The sequence below is a fragment of the Dermochelys coriacea genome, chromosome 1 (genome assembly GCF_009764565.3).
Source record: "Dermochelys coriacea isolate rDerCor1 chromosome 1, rDerCor1.pri.v4, whole genome shotgun sequence".
Classification (NCBI taxonomy): domain Eukaryota; kingdom Metazoa; phylum Chordata; order Testudines; family Dermochelyidae; genus Dermochelys; species Dermochelys coriacea.
This window is the reverse complement of record NC_050068.2, coordinates 312,387,336-312,409,704: the sequence shown is the minus strand read 5'-3', so window position 1 is coordinate 312,409,704 and position 22,369 is coordinate 312,387,336. Positions and strand designations below refer to the sequence as shown.

Here is a 22,369-nt window from a genome sequence, read left to right as displayed (position 1 = left end):
CTGTGTGACTATTTGAACCTGTACAATGGTAAAGTTTCTTTTCAGTGCAAGACAAGTCAGTCAGCTATACAGAACTCTAATCCTGAGTCAGCAACGAAGTTCCAGAATCACTTTTGTGCAGCCAGTAATCTGCTAAAATGCTGAAACAGGAATAATATATACAGGGGCATAGCTTTTTGGTTTAGGGTTGATTTCACTATTGGGGGAACAACATAAACAGCATCAGCAGCAGTAAGAGCAATGATGCACAACATACAACACCTGGTATTGGCAAAACAGCTCAATTTAGCAATGCTTGTATATGTTAGGGTCTCTTTCAGTTGTTTTGTTTTAGTGTATACGCACCGGGTAAGTGTAAGGTAACATTAATATATGTCAGCAGTGTAAAGGAAAGGAATGCTACATTATCTAATCATTTTGACCTATTTTAATTTATTTGGGTTTGAGTGGGTTTTACGTTTTGTGTGACTTATACGATGCCTTTAAGCAGCAAAACACATATTTTGTTTCCATTTATGATGCTATGTAAAACTCACCATCCCCTGGAATTTTATTTAAGCTGTCTGTTCTCACCTATGTGTTTAGGGAAAAATTTTTAGCAAATCCTTCAATGACCAAATATACCCCCATCATTTAAGCTTGCAGTCTTTTTTTTCTGCAGAAAACATTTTAAGATTTAGGATCTTAAATCATTTAGAATAGCATTGTGAGAGACTGCTGAAGTAGCAAAAAGCATTCATAGTGCAGTATTTGGCTAAAAATGGTCAGCTTTAATCAGAAAGCTCTTTTATTTGTTGTAATCAAATAAACACATGAATAAAAAACATGCAGTAAAAGCTTATGGGAGTGCTGTTGATACAAGGTCAAATAGAAAGCAGAAGGCTTTTATCTAACTTGTTTATAGCCTGACAGGAGTCCATCAGTCTGAAGGTTTTTGTGGGATATGGACCACTGGAGGAAGCTCTGCTGAAAAGTACTGGTGCCAAAACTGGCCTACTGTAAAGGAGCTTTAAACTGCCCTATATTTGTTCAGCAAGATGTCTTGTTGCTTCTTTGAGGAGTGTCCCTGTGGGTGCTCCCACTTTAGGTGTTTGTGCGCCTGTGCGCTTCTAGGCGGAGATTTGTAGTAGCAGTGCCCCGGCTGTCTGGTGCACGTGCGGCAGCTGCCTTGCGCCGCTCCGAGTGGCTACCCAGCGTATGCAGCCATCCACCCTCCAGCTCCTTCTCTATCACTGTTGGCTTCTGTCAGAACAGCAGTACCCTCAAAATCTTGCTATTCCTTTAGTTCAACCCCCATAGTTTTATCCTTTTTTATTCTTCCTTTATTAAAACCAAACCAAAACCAAAACACAACAACAACAAAAACCTTAAAACAAGGGTGGGCAAACTACAGCCCGCAAGCCATTTTGAGCCAGCCCACAAGCTGCACCAGGCTGCTGATTCCCGCTTCAGCTGGGGCGCAGGGTCAGAGGCCGCACCAGGCCTGCTTTGGCTCTTACGCACAGCAATGGGAGCTGCAGGGAATGGGGCAGTGTGCAGAGCCACCTGGCCATGCCTCTGCGTAGGAGCCGGAGAAGGGTCATACCACTGCTTTCGGGAACATCTCCCCACCACGATCCCCCCCCATCCACTCTCCTAACTCCTCAATCCCCTCCCAGAGCATCCTCTTGCACCCCAAACCTCTCATCTCCAGCCCCACCCCAGAGCCCGTACCCCCAGCCGGAACCTGCGCCCCTTCCCGCATCCCTGCCCCAGTCCTTATCCCCCTCCCACCCTCTGAACCCCTCAGTCCCAGCACAGAGACCCTCCTACACCCCAAACTCCTCATCCCCAGCTCCACCCCAGAGCCCTTACCTCCTTTTGCTCCCCAACCCTTTTTTGTGAGCATTCATGGCCCGTCATACGATTTCTATTCCCCGATGTTTGCCCACCTCTTCCATAAAACCTTTTTCGTTTTTTCCCTCCCGAGGCGGCCATCCACCTCACAGCCCAGAGGCACTTGAAAGGGCCTATTCCCATTCCTTCTTTGTGAACAGCCTCTTTGACATGCTTGGTTCTCCAGGTTTTAAATGCTGTCTGACATGTAGACTGTCAATACCATCTCAGACAGTCACTCGCAGTGTGTCCGTTGTCTGGGAGAGACACGCATCGCACAGAAGTGCCACCACTGCAAAAAACTGACAGCGGGGACTAGAAAAGCTAGGGATCTCCAATTAAGACTTATAATGCTGGAGAAATCCCATCGACCTGCTTCTGATCCTGAGCCTAGGAGCTTTCTCTGCCAGCACTCACCCGTGGTGGCATTGGACATGGGATCCTCTTCAAAAACAGCTGCAAAGGACCCAGTCCTGCAGAAAGCCACAAAAAAGCTCTCTCACTCTTCACCTCAGTGAGAATCACCTCAGAAAAGGCAATCTCCGACTGCCAAATCTGCCCCAGTACTGTCGGCACCCAGAGCCATGGACCAAAAGGCACCAGGACAGCCTGAGGAGCAAACCCCCTCCTCCCCATGGTCTAGCTCTAAGGACCCAGGCGCAGCCGGGGCAGCCCTCCCCTCCCCTCCCCGGCCTGAACCTAGCCCTGGCCCGGATCTGCTGGGGCTGGGAGAGGGACCTATCCTGCAGCCTCAGCCTTGGAGCTTCTGGGGCAGGGAGAGGCGCCTTTCCCCTACAACCCAGGTGCTGCTACATGGGAAGAGAGCTGGGGGGAGTCCTCTCTCCCCACCGTAGCCCCAGAGCACCCTCCTGCACCCCTAATCCCTCATCCCCGATCCCACCCCAAAGCTCACACCCCCAGCTGGAGCCCTCTCACTTTTGCACCCCAACCCTCTTCCCTAGCTCTGAGCTCTGTCCCACACTCTGAACCCCTCAGCCCCACCTCCACTGCATGAACCTCCTGTGTTCTTTACTGAGGGCAAGTCTACACTACTGCTTAAGTCAATCTAACTTATATCACCCGGGTGTGAAAAAACCCTCCCCCTTGAGTGACGCAAGTTGCAGTGACCTTAACAATGTCTATGCTGGTGCTATGTTGACAGGAAACGTTCTCCTACCGACAAACCAATTTGGGGACTGCCCAGGAAATCAGGAAAGAGCCATTACAGGTTTTGTCTCTGAGAGAAATGAATATTCTCAGATATAATCAGCATATATATTCCAATACATTTTAACAAGTATTATGTGGGGGGCAGGGGAAGCTAAAAGGAGAGTGATCTCTTTATTTCACTTTAGGACTCCTAAAGTTTGTTCCAGCAAAAGAGGCAATCTGCACAGTACATGGTTGATAGCTAGTCTCTTTGAAAGGCTTAGAAAGTGTCATATACTAAGTGGGTTTTTTTGCTTCAGTTAAGAGATCTTTGCTATCCTAATAAAGGTCTTTTGAAGTTTTTAAAATCCATCTGAGATTTTTTTTTCCAAGACTTCTGTTCTTTGACTGTTGTGTCAAAAAAGGATGTAGAGGAAATGCTTCCAAACAGTAGCTTTCCCAAATACCTCACAGTATTTCAGCTAAATATATAGCTTCCAAGTTTTGCTCTGTACCATGCATCAGTGGTTCTCAACATTTTCTTTCTGAGCCTCCCCCCCAACTCCACGGTCCACCTGTGCCACAATAACTGATTTTCTGTATATAAAAGCCAGGGCCAGCATTAGGGGGTAGCAAGCAGGGCAGTTGCCTGGGGACCCATGCTACAGGGGCCCCCACGAAGCTACATTGCTTAGGCTTTGTCTTGAGCCCAAGTGGTGGGGCTTCAACTTTTGACTCTGGTCCCCAGCGAGTCTAATGCTGGCCCTGATTGATGGCCCCCCAGAAAGCCCCAGACCACTGGTTGAGAACCACTGTCATATGTGTGACAGTCCATGCAAATTGTATAATGAGGTAATTTGCATATTTGTGCATAATTTGCATATAAACATGTCAGTGACAGATTCAGGGAATTCAATTTATTTAGCTTGGCACACACAATGTAAAGGGGTGATTTGATCAGTATAAAACATACACTTTGATTCACACAGAAATTAATGTAGGGAAGTTCTCCGACCTGTGATATGCTGGAGGTCAGGCAATCATAGTCACTTTGGAATCTATGAAATACTAGCTTATGGTTAGAGCCCTACACAATACAAAATCCATATCCGCAGATATCCATGGAGCTGCAGGGCTCTAGCAACAACAAGCAAGACCAGCATAGCCATGGTAGTATTGTTTTTTCCATTTCTAATTACCTTGGAGGCATTTCAATAATATAGTATTGAGGGTCATGTAAATACCTAGATACTTGAATCAAAAATCATATCCCAGACCATAGAATCATAAGACTGGAAGGGACCTCGAGGGGTCATCTAGGCCAGTCCCCTGCACTCATGACAGGACTAAATATTATCTAGACCATCCCTAACAGGTGTTTGTCTAACCTGCTCTTAAAAATCTCCAATGATGGAGATTCCACAACCTCCCTAGGCAGTTTATTCCAGGGCTTAACCATCCTGATAGGAAGTTTTTCCTAATGTCCAGCCTAAACCTCCCTTGCTGAAATTTAATCCCACTGCTCCTTATCCTATCCACAGAGGTTAAGAAAAACAATTTTTCTCCCTCCTCCGTGTAACAATCTTTTGTGTACTTGAAAACTGTTATCATGTCCCCTCAGTCTTCTCTTTTCCAGACTAAATAAACCCATTTTTTTTCAATCTTCCCTCATAGGTCATATTTTCTAGACTTTTAATCATTTTTGTTGCTCTTCTCTGGACTTTCTCCAGTTTCTCCACATCTTTCCTGACATGGTGCCCAGAACACGATACTCCAGTTGAGACCTAATCAGCATGGAGTAAAGCGAAAGAATTACTTTTGTGTCTTGCTTACAATACTCCCGCTAATACATCTCACAATGATATTTGCTTTTTTTGTAACAATGTTACACTGTTGACTCATATTTAGCTTTTGGTCCACTACAACCCCCAGATCCCTTTCCTCAGCACTCCTTCCTAGGCAGTCATTTCCCATTTTGTATGTGTGCAATGGATTGTTCCTTCCTAAGTGGAGTACTTTGAATTTCATCCCATTTACTTCAGACCATTTCTCCAGTTTGTCCAAATCATTTTGAATTATAATCTTATCCTCCAAAGCACTTGTAACCCCTCTCAGCTTCGTATCGTCAGCAAACTTTATAAGTGCACTCTCTATGTCATTATCTAAATCATTGATGAAGACATTGAACGGAACTGATCTCTGCAGGACTCCACTCATTATGCCCTTCCAGCATGACTATGAACCACAGATAACTACTCTCTGGGAACTATTTTCCAACCAGTTATGCATCCATCTTATAGAGCTCCATCTAGGTTGCATTTCCCTACTTTGTTTATGAGAAGGCCATGTGAGACAGTATCAGAAGCTTTACTAGAGTGAAGATATACCATATCTACCGCTCCCCCCACATCCACAAGTCTTATTACCCTGTCAAAGAAAACTATCAGGTTGGTTTGACACAATTTGTTCTTGACAAATCCATGCTGACAGTTATTTGTCATTATCTTCTAGATATTTGCAAATGTATTGCTTAATTATTTGCTCCATTATCTTTCCGGGTACAGAAGTTAAGCTGATTGGTCTGTAATTCCCCGGGTTGTCCTTATTTGCCTTTTTATAGATTGACACTATATTTGCTCTTTTTCCAGTCTTCTGGAATCTCCCATCTTCCATGACTTTTCAAAGATAATCACTAATGGCTCGGATATCTCCTCAGTCAGCTCCTTGAGTATTCTAGGATGCATTTCATCAGACCCTGGTGACTTGAAGACATCTAATTTGTCTAAGTAATTTTTAACTTGTTCTTTACCTATTTTAGCCTCTGATCCGATCTCATTTTCACTGGCATTCACTGTTAAACGTCCAATCACCACCAACCTTCTTGGTGAAAACTGAAACACAGAAGTCATTAAGCACCTTTGCCATTTCCACATTTTCTGTTATTGTTTCCCTCCCCCCCCCCCCCACCATTGAGTGAGTAACGGGCCTACCCTGTCCTTTATCTTCCTCTTGCTTCTAATGTATTTGTAGGATGTTTTCTTGTTATCCTTTGTCTCTAGCTTGATCTCGTTTTGTGCCTTGGCTAATTTTGTCCCTACATGCTTGTGTTGTTTTGTTTATATTCATCCTTTGTAATTTGACCTAGTTTCCACTTTTTTTAGGACTCTTTTTTTTTTTTATTTTGGGTCATTGAAGATCTCCTGGTTAAGCCAGGGTGGTCTCTTGCCATAATTCCTATCTTTCCTACGCAGTGGGATGGTTTGCTTTTGTGTCCTTAATAATGTCTCCTCGAAAAACTGCCAGTTGTCTTTAATTGTTTTTCTCCTTAGATTTGCTTCCCATGGGATCTTACCTACCAACTCCCTGAGTTTGCTAAAGTCTGCCTTCTTGAAATCCATTGTCTTTATTTTGCTGTTCTCCCTCCTACCATTCCTTAGAATCATGAACTCTACCATTTCATGATCACTTTCACCCAAGCTGCCTTCCACTTTCAAATTCTCAACCAGTTCCTCCCTATTTGTCAAAATCAAATCTAGAACAGTCTCTCCCCTAGTAGCGTTCTCCACCTTCTGAAATAAAATTGTCCCCAGTAATTTCCAGTAACTGGATAATCTGTGCACTGCTGTGTTATTTTCCTAACAGATGTCTGAGTAGTTGAAGTCCCCCATCACCACCAAGTCCTGTGCTTTGGATAATTTTGTTTGTTAGTTTAAAAAAATCCACCTCTTCTTCCTGGTTAGGTGGTGTGTAGTTAGACCCCCTACCATGACATCACCCTTGTTTATTACCCCTTTTATCCTTACCCAGAGACTTTCAACAAGTCTATCTCCTATTTCCATATCAATCTCAGTCCAAGTGTATACATATAGAAGACCAGGTAAGGAACTGCAGCGGCAAAAGCAGCAGCATGTTGGGCCACTGCTCGTTGGAGCCAGTGCCCAGGCCAGGCAGCTCCACTGGCATGGCTGTACCAGCCTCAGCCCTGCCCAGTGGGGCGAGCACCAGGGGTCACTGGCAGCTGTCCCTGGTCACACTAGTGTGTGCAAGTGGCTCATAGGCCCATCAGTGTGCCTCTCCTGTATATTAACATGTAGGAGAAAAAGAGAAACCTTATTAGGACTTGACACTTTTAGATGCAAATTTAATGTACAAAACTTGGAAAGCTATTGACCTGCATTTACTTTTACAGAAAATTCTTGAAAATGTCTCTTTTCTTGAAGAAATCAGCTAGCCTCTGGAGCATTATTTCCCACTGAGGGATGGAGTGGAAGTTAAAGATAATCTATGCATGGCCCAATATCTAAACAAATACTTTGCCTCAGTCTTTAATAAGGCTAAAGAGGATCTTGGGGATAATGGTAGCATGACAAATGGGAAGGAGGATATAGAGGTAGATATTACCATATCGGAGGTAGAAGCAAAACTGAAACAGCTTAATGGGACTAAATTGGGGGGCCCAGATAATCTTCATCCAAGAATATTAAAGGAATTTGCACCTGAAATTGCAAGCCCATTAGCAAGAATTTTTAATGAATCTGTAAACTCAGGAATAGTACCGAATGATTGGAGAATTGCTAATATAGTTCCTATTTTTAAGAAAGGAAAAAAAAGTGATCCGGGTAACTACAGGCCAGTTAGTTTGACATCTGTAGTATGCAAGGTCCTGGAAAAAATTTTGAAGGAGAAATTAGTTAAGGACATTGAAGTCAATGGTAAATGGGACAAAATACAACATGGTTTTACAAAAGGTAGATCGTGCCAAACCAACCTAATCTCCTTTTTTGAAAAAGTAACAGATTTTTTAGATAAAGGAAATGCAGTGTATCTAATTTACCTAGATTTCAGTAAGGCATTTGATACCGTGCCACATGGGGAATTATTAGTTAAATTGGAGAAGATGGGGATCAATATGAACATCAAAAGGTGGATAAGGAATTGGTTAAAGGGGAGACTGCAACGGGTCCTACTGAAAGGCGAACTGTCAGGTTGGAGGGAGGTTACCAGTGGAGTTCCTCAGGGATCGGTTTTGGGACCAATCTTATTTAATCTTTTTATTACTGACCTTGGCACAAAAAGTGGGAGTGTGCTAATAAAGTTTGCAGATGATACAAAGCTGGGAGGTATTGCCAATTCGGAGAAGGATCGGGATATTATACAGGAGGATCTGGATGACCTTGTAAACTGGAGTAATAGTAATAGGATGAAATTTAATAGTGAGAAGTGTAAGGTTATGCATTTAGGGATTAATAACAAGAATTTTAGTTATAAATTGGGGACGCATCAATTAGAAGTAACGGAAGAGGAGAAGGACCTTGGCGTATTGGTTGATCATAGGATGACTATGAGCTGCCAATGTGATATGGCTGTGAAAAAAGCTAATGCGGTTTTGGGATGCATCAGGAGAGGCATTTCCAGTAGGGATAAGGAGGTTTTAGTACCGTTATACAAGGCACTGGTGAGACCTCACCTAGAATACTGTGTGCAGTTCTGGTATCCCATGTTTAAAAAGGATGAATTCAAACTGGAGCAGGTCCAGAGAAGGGCTACTAGGATGATCCGAGGAATGGAAAACTTGTCTTATGAAAGGAGACTTAAGGAGCTTGGCTTGTTTAGCCTAACTAAAAGAAGGTTGAGGGGAGATATGATTGCTCTCTATAAATATATCAGAGGGATAAATACAGGAGAGGGAGAGGAATTATTTCAGCTCAGCACCAATGTGGACACAAGAACAAATGGGTATAAACTGGCCACCAGGAAGTTTAGACTTGAAATCAGACGAAGGTTTTTAACCATCTGAGGAGTGAAGTTTTGGAATAACCTTCCAAGGGAAACAGTGGGGGCAAAAGATCTATCTGGTTTTAAGATTCTACTTGATAAGTTTATGGAGGAAATGGTATGATGGGATAATGGGATTTTGGTAAGTAATTGATCTTTAAATATTCAGGGTAAATAGGCCAAATCCCCTGAGATGGGATATTAGATGGATGGGATCTGAGTTACTATAGAAAATTCTTTCCTGGGTATCTGGCTGATGAATCTTGCCCATATGCTCAGGGTTTAGCTGATCGCCATATTTGGGGTCGGGAAGGAATTTTCCTCCAGGGCAGATTGGAGAGGCCCTGGAGGTTTTTCACCTTCCTCTGTAGCATGGGGCATGGTTGACTTGAGGGAGGCTTCTCTGCTCCTTGAAGTCTTTGAACCATGATTTAAGGACTTCAATAGCTCAGACATGGGTGAGGTTTTTCATAGGAGTGGGTGGGTGAGATTCTGTGGCCTGCACTGTGCAGGAGGTCAGACTAGATGATCAGAATGGTCCCTTCTGACCTTAGTATCTATGAATCTATCAGTGAGCAGGCCTGGGTGAATCAAGTTGGGCAGTGGAGGAAGGACTCATACAGGAGGACCCATCTTTTTGTGTGGAGCCCTCTGCATATTAACTACCCACCCTGTAATGAGAGATCCTGAGGCCATTGATGTCTGAAGGAAGCACATATATCTGGCAGCATGTATTTTATATTGTTACCTTTTAAAAAATTGAAAACAAGTTTTAGCTGAATGATCCTTGTGAGATTCACCAGAGAAATGCAGATCACTTCATATTTTCAATTCAGAGGCAGGATTTTCTTTCTGTAATAGTCTGAAAAGCCCAGAGGAAAATCAGTGGTATATTAACTGTATCTCTGAGATCATTATTGATTTCTCCATTCATTAATCAAGATCAAAGTTTTACAATACAATAGGAAAAATAATTACAGGCATAAGATATGGAAAAGTACAAGATGTACTTTTATTCTCCATCTGTTTAATTAATCTGCACCTTTATATAGTTGACTTTCCACTATTGGGAGTTTGATCTTAATTTACTGGACCATATTTTCAGCTACCTCTTTTCTTTCATTTTTTTAAAGCTCTCAAAATGTCACCACCTCACTGAAGAAATCATTGAATTTTAAATGCTCAGGAAATTTTTTAAACTAATTAAACACTGTCTTAAGCTTTCTGCTTACAACAAATGTTTTATTATTTTGCAAGTTTAATGCAGTTCATTTCACATACCACAAGGATAATATAGTTGTGACGTCTTTAGGTAATTTCTTTTGCGGCTCCTCTTAATGTTAATGTCCATATGGAAATGACAAACTAAGGCTATGTCTACACTACCGCAGTAAGTCTACCCACGCTATGCAACTCCAGATACGTGAATAACGTAGCTGGAGTTGATATACCTTAGGTTGAGTTACTACGGGGTCTATACCGAGGGGGTTGACGGGAGAAACTCTCCCATCGACTTACCTTACTCATCTCATTGTGGGTAGAGGGGTCGACTGGAGAGCGATCTGCTGTCGATTTGGCATGTTTTCACTAGACCTGCTAAATCGACTGCCGGTGGATCGATCTCACAACATCGATCCCGGCTATAGTGTAGGCATAACCTAATAGTGACCACTATAAGCCATATATCATTTTTCTTTTAAGAAGAAAATGTGAATGGGAGGGTTTTTCCCCATGAGAAAAAATGAACATTTAAAGACTAGATTCTTGTGTGTGTGTATTCTTAAGTCTAGATTCATCTTCCAAAAGTGCTTTGTGTTTATCTTGTATATACACTTGGGCACATTTTAAACACAGCTTTGCATTAGTGTTCCATCAGTGTATCAGACTTTCTTAAAGTTGTGGCTATATATAAGAAGGGAAGAGTGATACTAAATTGGCCAGCCTAACTTTACATATCTGCATTCATAATTTAAATAATTAAAAAGAAATTGTGTTACTTACTGATTTTAGGGATTAGAACAGGTGAAGGAGAGGCCCTACATTTTTTATATTTTGAAGTAAAATAAATAAAAATTCGTAGCACGTAAAGCAAGAGACTGAGCATCTTTGTGAAACTCTGTCATTGATTTGCTGTGACAGAGGGCAAGTCTCAACTTCTCTCTGCATTAGTTTGTCTATTTGTAAAATTTACCCACCTTTCAGATTTGTAGCAGTATCACAACAGGGGAAACATGCCCAGTTTTTCCCTTGTTTCATTCTTGCCCTCATTTTCTGCCTTGTCTAAAATATAGATTTACAGCTCTTTATGGCATGAACCATATCTATCTATATGTTCTGAAAAGTGCTTACTTTCCTCTGGGGACAGTACATTGAGACATTGCTTGTCCTGAGATGAGTAGATGTTCCAGTAATGCTGCTGAAACATATTGGTGAGTTTGGAGTTTTTCCATTGAGAGGAAAGTATTTTAAGATACTGCATTGGGAATGAGGAGATCTAGGGTCAATTTCCATTTTCCCACCATAGATTCCCTGCGTGACCTTGGTTAAATCATCTAGGCCCAGATTTTTAAAGGTATTTTAGGCATTGCTGTGCTCAGCATTGCAGCACCTAAGTCTAGTTTTCAAAAGTGACTTAGGAACTTAGGAGACTGCGTACCATTGATTTTCAATAAGGCTTAGGCTCCTAAGTCACTTAGTGTTGAAACACTGAGTGGAGGAACCTAAATCTGGGCCTTGTTCTCTCTGTGACTCAGTTCCCCTTTGTAAAATGGAGTTGATAATATTTCCCTTTCTCTGTCTTGTTAATTTAGACTGTATGTTCTTTGACAAAGGGAGTTTCTCTCACTGTGATTGTACAGTGCCTATCACAAAGAGGCCCCATTCTTGGTTAGGGTCTCTAGACACTACTATGCAGATGCTAATAAATTACAGTGAGCGCTCACCTAGAATCATAGGGTTAGAAGGGTCTTCAAGGGTCATCGAGTCAAACCCCCTGCCAAGATGCAGGATTTGTTGGGTCTAAACCATCCATCATAATCATTATGTAGTAAACATTCTGTGACACCTTTGTTTTCTATATCATGATGATGTAGTTAATTTCCAATTTTATGATCTCACATTTGGCTAAACTCCGCTATTGCATACTCTGCCATTGGTGAATGAGTAAACCAGTTGAAACTATTCAATTTTGGTTTTGATGCTTAATGTCCTCCCCAACTGAGGTCCTGACTAATGTGTGTATGTGTCACATACATTTTTGACGTGCGACTTCTGTTGGATGCATCACTATGTAAATAGTTACCTCATAGGTGTAAAATAGCTGAAGTGTGCAGATGATGGAAATATCTTATTCATTTTCATTCTCAACCCAGGAAGTATATAAATCTTTTTCTTCTCCTTTCGCCCTGTGACTAATAACTTTCTTTATTCCTTTTTTGACAGGCCAATGGTACAACATTCTTCCTCAAATAGAATCATTTCATGCAAGCATATTCCATTATGAGTTTAGTACAGTTTTGAAATCATTGACATTTAAAAGCTATTTAAAAAAAAAAACCCATAACAGAGTGTCTGTACAAAAGGCAGTCTCCACAAAATAGCTTCCCTTTGGCTATATGCCAGATTGACTGTTGGGCAAACAGTTTTGTTTGAAAAAGAACAGGGTGAGAGATTGAGGGGCATATGTGTGTGTGTTCCTGATTTAAACACTTGCATTGAAGAAGAATCTTCTAAAAACGTTCATACATATATATTATTCAGCTTGGAATTTTGTGTATAAATTATACCACTTGCAAATTACCTATGTTGTTAAAGGACCCGTAAAAGTGTGATTTGCACATTTCAAGGACATGGAATATTTGTATCTTGTTAGTGCCATTCTCTAGGTTAGTCCCTAGAACACTTGATACTTTTATTTTTGATAGTCCAGTAGTTAGAAATTCTTTTTTGAAAGATGTGCTGCTTGCATATTCCTGCATTTTGAACTTTAAATTATATTTCAACAAAAAATATTCTCCTCCTTTCCTTCAGGTGGCATTTCTGATTTTGCTACTGGTGGTGAACGTATTTTTCTTTCAAATAAGGAGAAGTAGTTAAAGTGGTGGGGGTAGGGGACCATGGCTATGCTTTATATTATGAACTACTTTCATTGTACAAACAAAAGGTATGAGACTTGGGATTCCAAATAATGTCTGAAATAAAGAAAGGTCACATTTTTCAAGGGACCTCATAGACTTCTAAGCAGGGGTGAAAGTAAAGCCAAAGACGGTTAGTGGCGAGGGGGGGGGGGCAAAAGGGGCAACGACATTAAAGTGCTGCATATCGAATAAAGAACAATGTCAGTTATTGGTTTAATTTTGTCTTTTCAATAGGACACCATGATTGTAGCTGGATTTAACTTGGCTAAGTCACCTTCTGCAAATGAAGATGACCGACACTGCTGTCATCTGGAAGTATCTGAAGATGCAGGATCAACCATTTACGTACGTGGGTACACAGGGTTCAGTTTTCCACTTTAGATGTCCAAGTTGTCATTAATTTGTTGTTTAACAGAAGAGAAAAAGTAGTGATAGAAAAAGCACATTACTGTAAGTACCATAGGCTATGTCTACATTGTGCAAGTGCTGACTCCGGGGGTGTGAATTGTGGTGTGCACCAAAGTGCTGTGCTATAACTACCGTATGTGGACACTGCTGGCATGAACTGAAAGGTACCTAGTTTGTGTTCCCTTAGTACTATTTGAGGAGGACTATGTTTACAGTAGCGAGATACCTTTTAGTTCACGTTAGCAGTTGGGCAATTACAGAAAAGCACTTTGAGTGCTGCAGTTCACTCCCCAGTAGTCCGAATTGTTGGGCCATGTAGACAAGCTCATAGATGGTTTGTTTACTAAGAAATAGCCAGTTATGGTGCAAAACCTTGGAAGTTTTTAGGTTTGAGAGGCATTTTATGGTATGTCACTTTATCAAAAATTAAATGTAAAAACATACTGTAATGCAAAATTAAGGTTGTACAGATAACCTAGTTAATACTGGCTTTGACTTTTTAAAGTTCATACAGCAATGTTCATTTGGACATATGGCAGACATGTTTCCTAGCCCATTTTTTCAAAGTGGTGTAGCTTGTCAAGAAAATTTATACTATAAAATATACAGGATGTGCAATGGGTCCTGGTTTTTCCTTTCTGTAGGAACCTGGGAATTGACAGGGGGTGGAGATGGGAATCTTATCTGCTACAGCCCTTTTATAAAGCTGTGGAAGAGTAATGGGTATCTCAAAGTGCTGGATCAGGCCATGGGAAAATTTCCCCTGATGCACATTTTATGCAAGGCAGTTTATATTGCCCAGTGAGGCCCCAGATATAGATGATATGTTGAGGGAAGGGCTGACATAGCAGGGATGTATCAGGTGCTGTGGTTGGGGTCAGAGCATGTAATGCTTTGGCGAGTCTACCCATAGGCAGCCAGCAATGGGCTGTTGCAATTTACACAGCCCTCCAGAGCTGTCTGAGTTACTCTGTGGTCTGCACTGGTCCTGCAGCAGCCAAGAATTGAGAGGGTGGGAAGGTGGTTTAAATCACCATAAATTTCCCTGTACCTTGGCTATTTTAGCATGATGTTTCTTAGCCCTGGTCTACACTAAGAGTTTAGGTCAAATTTAGCAGTGTTAGATCGATTTAACCCTGCACCCGTCCACACGACGAAGCCATTTTTGTCGACTTAAATTTTAAAATCGATTTCTGTACTCCTCCCCGACGAGGGGATTAGCGCTAAAATTGACACTGCCGGGTCGAATTTGGGGTAGTGTGGATGGAATTCAATGGTATTGGCCTTCAGGAGCTATCCCAGAGTGCTCCATTATGACCACTCTGGACAGCACTTTGAACTTCGATTCACTAGCCAGGTACACAGGAAAAGCCCCGGTAACTTTGGAATTTCATTTCCTGTTTGGTCATCTTGGCCATGCAGTCTCCCCCAGAATCATAAAGCGTAGAATGTTTCTATGCTCTCCCTATCATCTCCCTCCCTGAGGTTATCGCAGATTTAGAAGGCAAAAAAACTGCACTTGCAATGACATGTTTTCCGAGCTCATGCAGTCCTCCCGCACTGATAGGGCACAGCTTAATGCATGGAGGCATTCAGTGGCAAAGGCCAGGAAAGAATTGCTGTGTTTGCTTAACAGCAAAAGTATCATGCCTCACTAGTGATCCTACCCGAGCCAGGTCGCTGTATCACATGCACTCCGTGCTGTGTCAGCCTGGGGTGGGGGCATGACTGCTTTGTGAGCAGGAAGGCCATAGATATAGACGTTGCATTAGGTAGCTTCTGTAGCTAGAGAAAACATTCCTGTGCATTTGGCAAAGTCTGTGGCAAAAAAAGAGAAGCCCCATTCAAGTTGGGTTTCAGGAGTGTAATGGTTATCACCCAACATGCGAAGGGTCCTCAGTTCAAAACCAGGCTGAAACAGGTCACTGTTTCTTTCTCTGACTCCCTTCCTGTATTTTTAGTCTTAGAACAGACCGCGCTGTGAAATTGTACTTTGAATTATATCAATTATGAGTTAAATAATTCTCTCAAAGTTATAATCCTGGGTTCCTTACCCTTTCAGCTGCTTTGATAAATAAACATTTTTGTTGGGGCAAGGGAAAATTTTCATGAAGCCTTTTATAGAGACTAAATGCTATCTAGGACTCTGAAATAATCTTGACGTGGCCCATAGAATGCAATCCTTTGTTATGGATTTGTCATTCCACAAGTTGAACTGTCCAGGCTTCATGAGCCCTGGGAGCAAGGGGTAGGCTGGAGTAGGTGTGACCACATGGTGCTGCCGGCTGGGAGAGCAGCCTGAGGCAGAAGCCTCTAGCTCGCATGATATTCCAGGCAGGATTGAATCTCCATGAGACGAAGTTTAAAGAAGAGAATGACCTGGAGTCCCTCCCATTCGGTGCTCTAAGAGGAGGATAGCCATGTCTGTCCAGGGGCCCTGATCGACCTCACCAAGGTCTGCCAGGAGCACTCAGGAGATGTACGACTGCTATAAGTCCTACTGCACCATCTGCCACGAAGGCAAGGAGCTGCTGCTATGTAGCAATGCAGTACCGCATCTGCCAGCAGCACCCAGGAGACCTCTGGTGACGGTGAGCTGAGCAGGCTCCATGCTTGCCGTGGTAGGAGCCAGCGGACGGAGCCCCAGCCCGGCAGTGGGCTGAGCTGCTCATCCCGCTGCCGGTCTGGGGCTCTGTCCGCTGGCCCCGCTCAGCCTGCTGCCTGCCTGGGGTTCCGATCATCCAGGCAGGCAGTGGACTGAGTGGGGCCGGCGGACGGGCCCCGGAAAAAAGGCACGAAATGATTGTCTGCTATTGCTTTCACAGAGGGAGGGAGGGGGGCCTGATGACATGTACCCAAAACCAGCTGCGACAAAGTTTTTTGCCCCATCAGGCATTGGGAGCTTAACCCAGAATTCAAGTGGGCAGTGGAGACTGCAGGAACTGTGGGATAGTGCACCGCTCTGTAAGTCGATGCTAGCCACGGTAGAGAGGATGCACTCTGCCGACTTAATGTGCTTAGTGTGGACATACGCAATCAACTGTATAAAATCGAGTTCTAAAAATCGACTTCTTTAAAATCGACCTAATTTTGTAGTGTAGATGTACCCTTAGAGGCACAGTGTAAAATCTCACAGTAACTATTCATTTCCAGGCTGTTGTGGGGTTATATTTTTACCTCTATAGCATTAAAGGGTATGTTAATCTACAGTTAGACCTCTCATTTTTCATTTATTAAGAAAAAAAATTTGTTTTATTAATATTAGCACTTAAATGTTGTTGGCCTTTGATACTTCTAACTTACGAGATGTGGGAATAGTAATTATCCTTTTTTGCTTCTGCGGTTATTTATTATTTATTATTCTTTATTATTTATTATTCATGTGTTTACATAGCTACGACTGTATCTTTTCTATTGAAAAGATATTAATGTTCCTTGCAGGATCTGCGATCTTTATTTCAGATCTGTTGTTGTCTTTTTTGTCTTTCATAAGCCAGGCTTTTATAATCTTTCCTGCATTTTAATGACAATTTTTCAATATCCCTCATGCAAATTATCCAAGCAGCAGTTCTAGTACCTAGTAGGCTAAACAGTGAATATATGCATTTTTCCCTCTAGCAGCACTGTTGTGATATGAAATGAAGTAGAACTGTATTATGGTGTGCTGAAAACATTTTAGCTCATGACTACTCTGATCAGGCTCAGAAATGATTTTTCAATTACTTACAACTTTTATTTTAAAATTTCGCACCCCAAATCATACACTAAACAGCCTCATTAGTGGCTAGTTATATGCTAAGTATCAAGCTCCAAACTTCCGTTTGGCAGGAACTTTTTTTAACTGATTTTTTTAACTCTTTAAATTCAAAAAAATTGAATGAAATTTCAGCTCTAAAAACCTGTATGAAATATTTAAGCCCACTGTAGAGTTATTAACCAGTGAAAAAGAATTATAATGCAAATTGTTTTGTTGCATTAGTTGTTGGTGACAGTGATGATGTACATATAGGATGCTTAAGCACACTTAAAAGTAATATACATGAAACAATGGATAGGTAAAGTATGAGCCACTTTGTGTAATATAATTTCTTAATAACAACTAGCTGAAAACCAATGTCAAACATCTTGCTATAATTATTTATAAATAAAATAGTGCTTTATTAGTTATAAAACAAACCACATGCTAAACAGATATATTGGTAGACTAGGGGCTTGTCTAGATGAACAGGTAGTTTGCAGCAAGTTATGATGTAAATCTATCCCACATTAGCCTGCCGTACAATAAATGTCTATGTGTACCCTGCTGCTGTGTTATAATTCTGTGTCTTTGGTTCTAGTCGTCCAAACACATTAACTTTACTCACAAGAGTAGTCCTATTGACCAGTGTCTTTTAAATTAGCGTGCATTTTTTTTTTTACTTTAGTGAACCAAATGTCAATTTTCCAGATCTTTTAAATTGCTCATAAATTGCTTACGCTTGCTGACTATTTGCTGACAAGGAAAGTGTGGGCCCCTTACTGAATGAGGGAGGCAAGCTAGTGACAGAGGATGTGGAAAAAGCTAATGTACTCAATGCTTTTTTTGCCTCTGTTTTCACTAACAAGGTCAGCTCCCAGACTGCTGTGCTGGGCATCACAAAATGGGGAAGAGATGGCCAGCCCTCTGTAGAGATAGAGGTGGTTAGGGACTATTTAGAAAAGCTGGACGTGCACAAGTCCATGGGGCCGGACGAATTGCATCCGAGAGTGCTGAGGGAATTGGCGGCTGTGATTGCAGAGCCCTTGGCCATTATCTTTGAAAACTCGTGGCGAACGGGGGAAGTCCCGGATGACTGGAAAAAGGCTAATGTAGTGCCCATCTTTAAAAAAGGGAAGAAGGAGGATCCTGGGAACTACAGGCCGGTCAGCCTCACCTCAGTCCCTGGAAAAATCATGGAGCAGGTCCTCAAAGAATCAATCCTGAAGCACTTAGAGGAGAGGAAAGTGATCAGGAACAGTCAGCATGGATTCACCAAGGGAAGGTCATGCCTGACTAATCTAATCGCCTTTTATGATGAGATTACTGGTTCTGTGGATGAAGGGAAAGCAGTGGATGTATTGTTTCTTGACTTTAGCAAAGCTTTTGACACGGTCTCCCACAGCATTCTTGTCAGCAAGTTAAGGAAGTATGGGCTGGATGAATGCACTATAAGGTGGGTAGAAAGCTGGCTAGATTGTCGGGCTCAACGGGTAGTGATCAATGGCTCCATGTCTAGTTGGCAGCCGGTGTCAAGTGGAGTGCCCCAGGGGTCGGTCCTGGGGCCCGTTTTGTTCAATATCTTCATAAATGATCTGGAGGATGGTGTGGATTGCACTCTCAGCAAATTTGCGGATGATACTAAACTGGGAGGAGTGGTAGATACGCTGGAGGGGAGGGATAGGATACAGAAGGACCTAGACAAATTGGAAGATTGGGCCAAAAGAAATCTAATGAGGTTCAATAAGGATAAGTGCAGGGTCCTGCACTTGGTATGGAAGAATCCAATGCACCGCTACAGACTAGGGACCGAATGGCTCGGCAGCAGTTCTGCGGAAAAGGACCTAGGGGTGACAGTGGACGAGAAGCTGGATATGAGTCAGCAGTGTGCCCTTGTTGCCAAGAAGGCCAATGGCATTTTGGGATGTATAAGTAGGGGCATAGCGAGCAGATCGAGGGACGTGATCGTTCCCCTCTATTCGACACTGGTGAGGCCTCATCTGGAGTACTGTGTCCAGTTTTGGGCCCCACACTACAAGAAGGATGTGGATAAATTGGAAAGAGTACAGCGAAGGGCAACAAAAATGATTAGGGGTCTAGAGCACATGACTTATGAGGAGAGGCTGAGGGAGCTGGGATTGTTTAGTCTGCAGAAGAGAAGAATGAGGGGGGATTTGATAGCTGCTTTCAACTACCTGAAAGGGGGTTTCAAAGAGGATGGCTCTAGACTGTTCTCAATGGTAGCAGATGACAGAACGAGGAGTAATGGTCTCAAGTTGCAATGGGGGAGGTTTAGATTGGATATTAGGAAAAACTTTTTCACTAAGAGGGTGGTGAAACACTGGAATGCGTTACCTAGGGAGGTGGTAGAATCTCCTTCCTTAGAGGTTTTTAAGGTCAGGCTTGACAAAGCCCTGGCTAGGATGATTTAACTGGGACTTGGTCCTGCTTTGAGCAGGGGGTTGGACTAGATGACCTTCTGGGGTCCCTTCCAACCCTGATATTCTATGATTCGAATATTGAGGGATGTAGAATCAGAAATGCAGGGCTGGAAGGGACTTCGAAAGATCATCAAGTCTCGCCACTGGCACTGAGACAGGACCAAGTAAACTAGACCATCCCTAGACATCCCTTGTCCAACCTGTTCATAAAAACCACCCATGATGGGGATTCCACAACATCTCTTGGAAATCTATTGCAAGTTATCCTTGTCTTTAACTATTCTTAACCTAAATCTCCCTTGCTGCAGATTAAGTCCATTACTTCTTGTCCTGCCTTCAGTGGACATGGAGTACAATTGGTTACTATCCTCTTTCTAACAGTCCTTAACATATTTGAAGACTGTTTTTACTTTCCCATTTTGTCATCTTTTTTCAAGATTAAACAAGCTCAGCGTTTTTTTAATCTTTCCTCATAGGTCAGGTTTCCTAAATCTTTTATCATTTTTGTTGATATCCTGTGGACTCTTTCCATTTTGTCCACATATTTTGTAAAGTGTGGCACCCAGAATTGGACACTGTACCGTAGCTGAGCCCTCACCAGTGCCAGGTAGGGTGGGATGATTACTTCCTGAGTCTCAGATATGGCACTCTTGTTAGTACACTCTAGCATAATATTTAGTCCATTTTGCAACTGCATCACATTGTTGGCTCATATTCTGTTTGTGATCCATGACCATCAGTTACCAGCTATTCCTTATTTTGTATTTGTACATTTGATTTTTACTTCCTAAATGAAGTGTTTTGCATTTGTCTTTATAGTATTTCATTTTGTTGAATTCAGACCAGTTCTCCAATTTGTCAAGGTCATTTTGAATTCCAGTTCTGTCATCCTAAGTGCTTGCAACCCCTCCTAGCTTGGTGTTAGTCACATATTTTATAAGCATACCTTCCATTCCATTATCTACGTCAGTAATGAAAATATTCACAAGTACTAGACCTATGACAGACCCCTGCAGAACTCCACTAGTACACCCTCTCAGCTTGACAGTGAACCATAGTTAAGTATGCTTTGAGTATGGTCTTTCAAGCCTTAGCTGAGTCAGCTCAGCATGGGGAGAAACTCATGGGAAAACCTTGCTCAGTCCCAGTACTACTGCTGAGGTGGTGCTGGCATGAGGGAGAGTGTGATGGCAGTGGAAATGGGGATGCTGAGATGAGGCTTGGGAGAGTCGTTTCCCAGGGGAGTAGGAGACTCAGGGTATGGGGCTGGGGTTATTTGTCTTCCATAGGTTCTTCAGTGACCCAGTTCCCGGATCTGTGAACATCTCACACTCATTACCAAGGGCGCTGGAACATTTTTTTTATATGGGGGTGCTGGTAGCCATTGAACCACTAGCTGCAAACACTGTATATAATAGAAACCATTTCAAGCAAAGGGGTGCAGCAGCACCCCCCATATCCCTAGTTCCAGCACTTATGCTCATTATTGTTTCTCCTCACACAACCCCAACATGGCAGGGCAAGGAGTCAGGACCCCATTGTGCACATGGGACTTGCCGAAGGACACGCAGGGCATAGCAGGGACCTGAACTCTGCTCTCCCTACTTCTAGGCACCCAGCACTGGCCTTTCTGCTTTTATGTAAGGCTAAGTCTTACTCTTGTAGTTTCATAAATTATGGAGGAAAGGAGAAAAAAGGCATTGTGTTGATTTTTCTTTTATCACCTGAAGTCAGACTTGTCTTTTGTCGGAGAATAAAGAATTTTAAAAATACTTGCGTAAGCAGTTTAAAATTGTATTTGTTATTACAATTACTGTACAGTTTTCAGATTTGTAATCCATAAATCTGCTGACTTTCTTCTCCTCAGATTTATACTAAGCCAAGTACAGTCACTGCTTCAGAAACAGCATCCATGGTGAGTTTATATTCTAGTAGTTTTTTAATTTGCATATGTAATTTAAAAGGTTCACTGAATGTGTATGAGTAGAAAATTTTTCTATCTCCTTTACTGGAACATAATTTTTAAGTGGCCTTTGTATTTTGAAAATGACATGCATGGAAAATACACTAACGTTTGTAAATAGTACTTCATGCTTCTCCAGTGCGTTTCTTGCCAAAATCTTAAAAAGTGCAACTAGGGCCCTGATCTTGTAGTGGGTTACACTAGGACAAACTCCTGCACCCTACAAAAGGTCGACTTAGTTGGGGTTCACACAGGTTCAGGAGTCCACCCATACACAAAACATTGCAGGAATGGGACCAAAGAAGGTAGCACAGCACCCTTGTGAAGTAGGAACATGGATCACTTTACTCACCTCTGAAAAAAAATGGACTTCTGGGTTGGAACACAGCTTTTTAACAGGGCAGAAAATGAAAAGCAGAAACTGAAGTAGGGGAACCCAAACTCTTCCAATTCCTAGAATTTTTGTTTCTTTTGGGTTGGCAGTTATTTGAGTTAGCTTAATATTGGAAGTTTTTATTTCTCTGGTGAAAGATCTCTCTCTCGAATGCTTAGCCAGACAGTCGGCCATAGCGATTGTTTGCCATTTGGCCTGTTCGTTCACAACCGCAAAGGCTTGACGGCCTGAGAATCCAACATCGGAACAGACTTGATGAACTCATGTAATAGGGGGTCTGCCTCTGGGTCGCCTCCATCCCTCAGTTGGTGGAATTTTATCCCAGACAAGTCACCCGGAGAACGGTGTTTGCTGGAACAGCTTGTGGCATCCTTGCAACATGTCCAAAAAACATAAGGCACTCCCTGTGGACAATGGCCCGAGTAGTCTGTAGACCCAAGCAGCCATAAACATCTACATTGCAGATGAAATCATTCACTTTATGCCCAATAT

The 22,369-nt window shown here is 42.3% G+C and overlaps 1 protein-coding gene across 3 annotated transcripts in view; it reads left to right on the top strand.

Annotated features, from left to right (window-relative positions):
* POT1 (protection of telomeres 1) overlaps positions 1-22,369 on the top strand; it is a 150,257-nt gene that overhangs the window by 31,024 nt on the left and 96,864 nt on the right. For all 3 annotated transcript variants that reach the window (XM_038410215.2, XM_038410206.2, XM_038410224.2), the window contains 2 exons: positions 13,170-13,280; positions 21,388-21,435. In XM_038410215.2, coding sequence (XP_038266143.1) covers positions 13,170-13,280; positions 21,388-21,435 — 159 coding nt within the window. The remainder of the gene's footprint in view (positions 1-13,169; positions 13,281-21,387; positions 21,436-22,369) is intronic.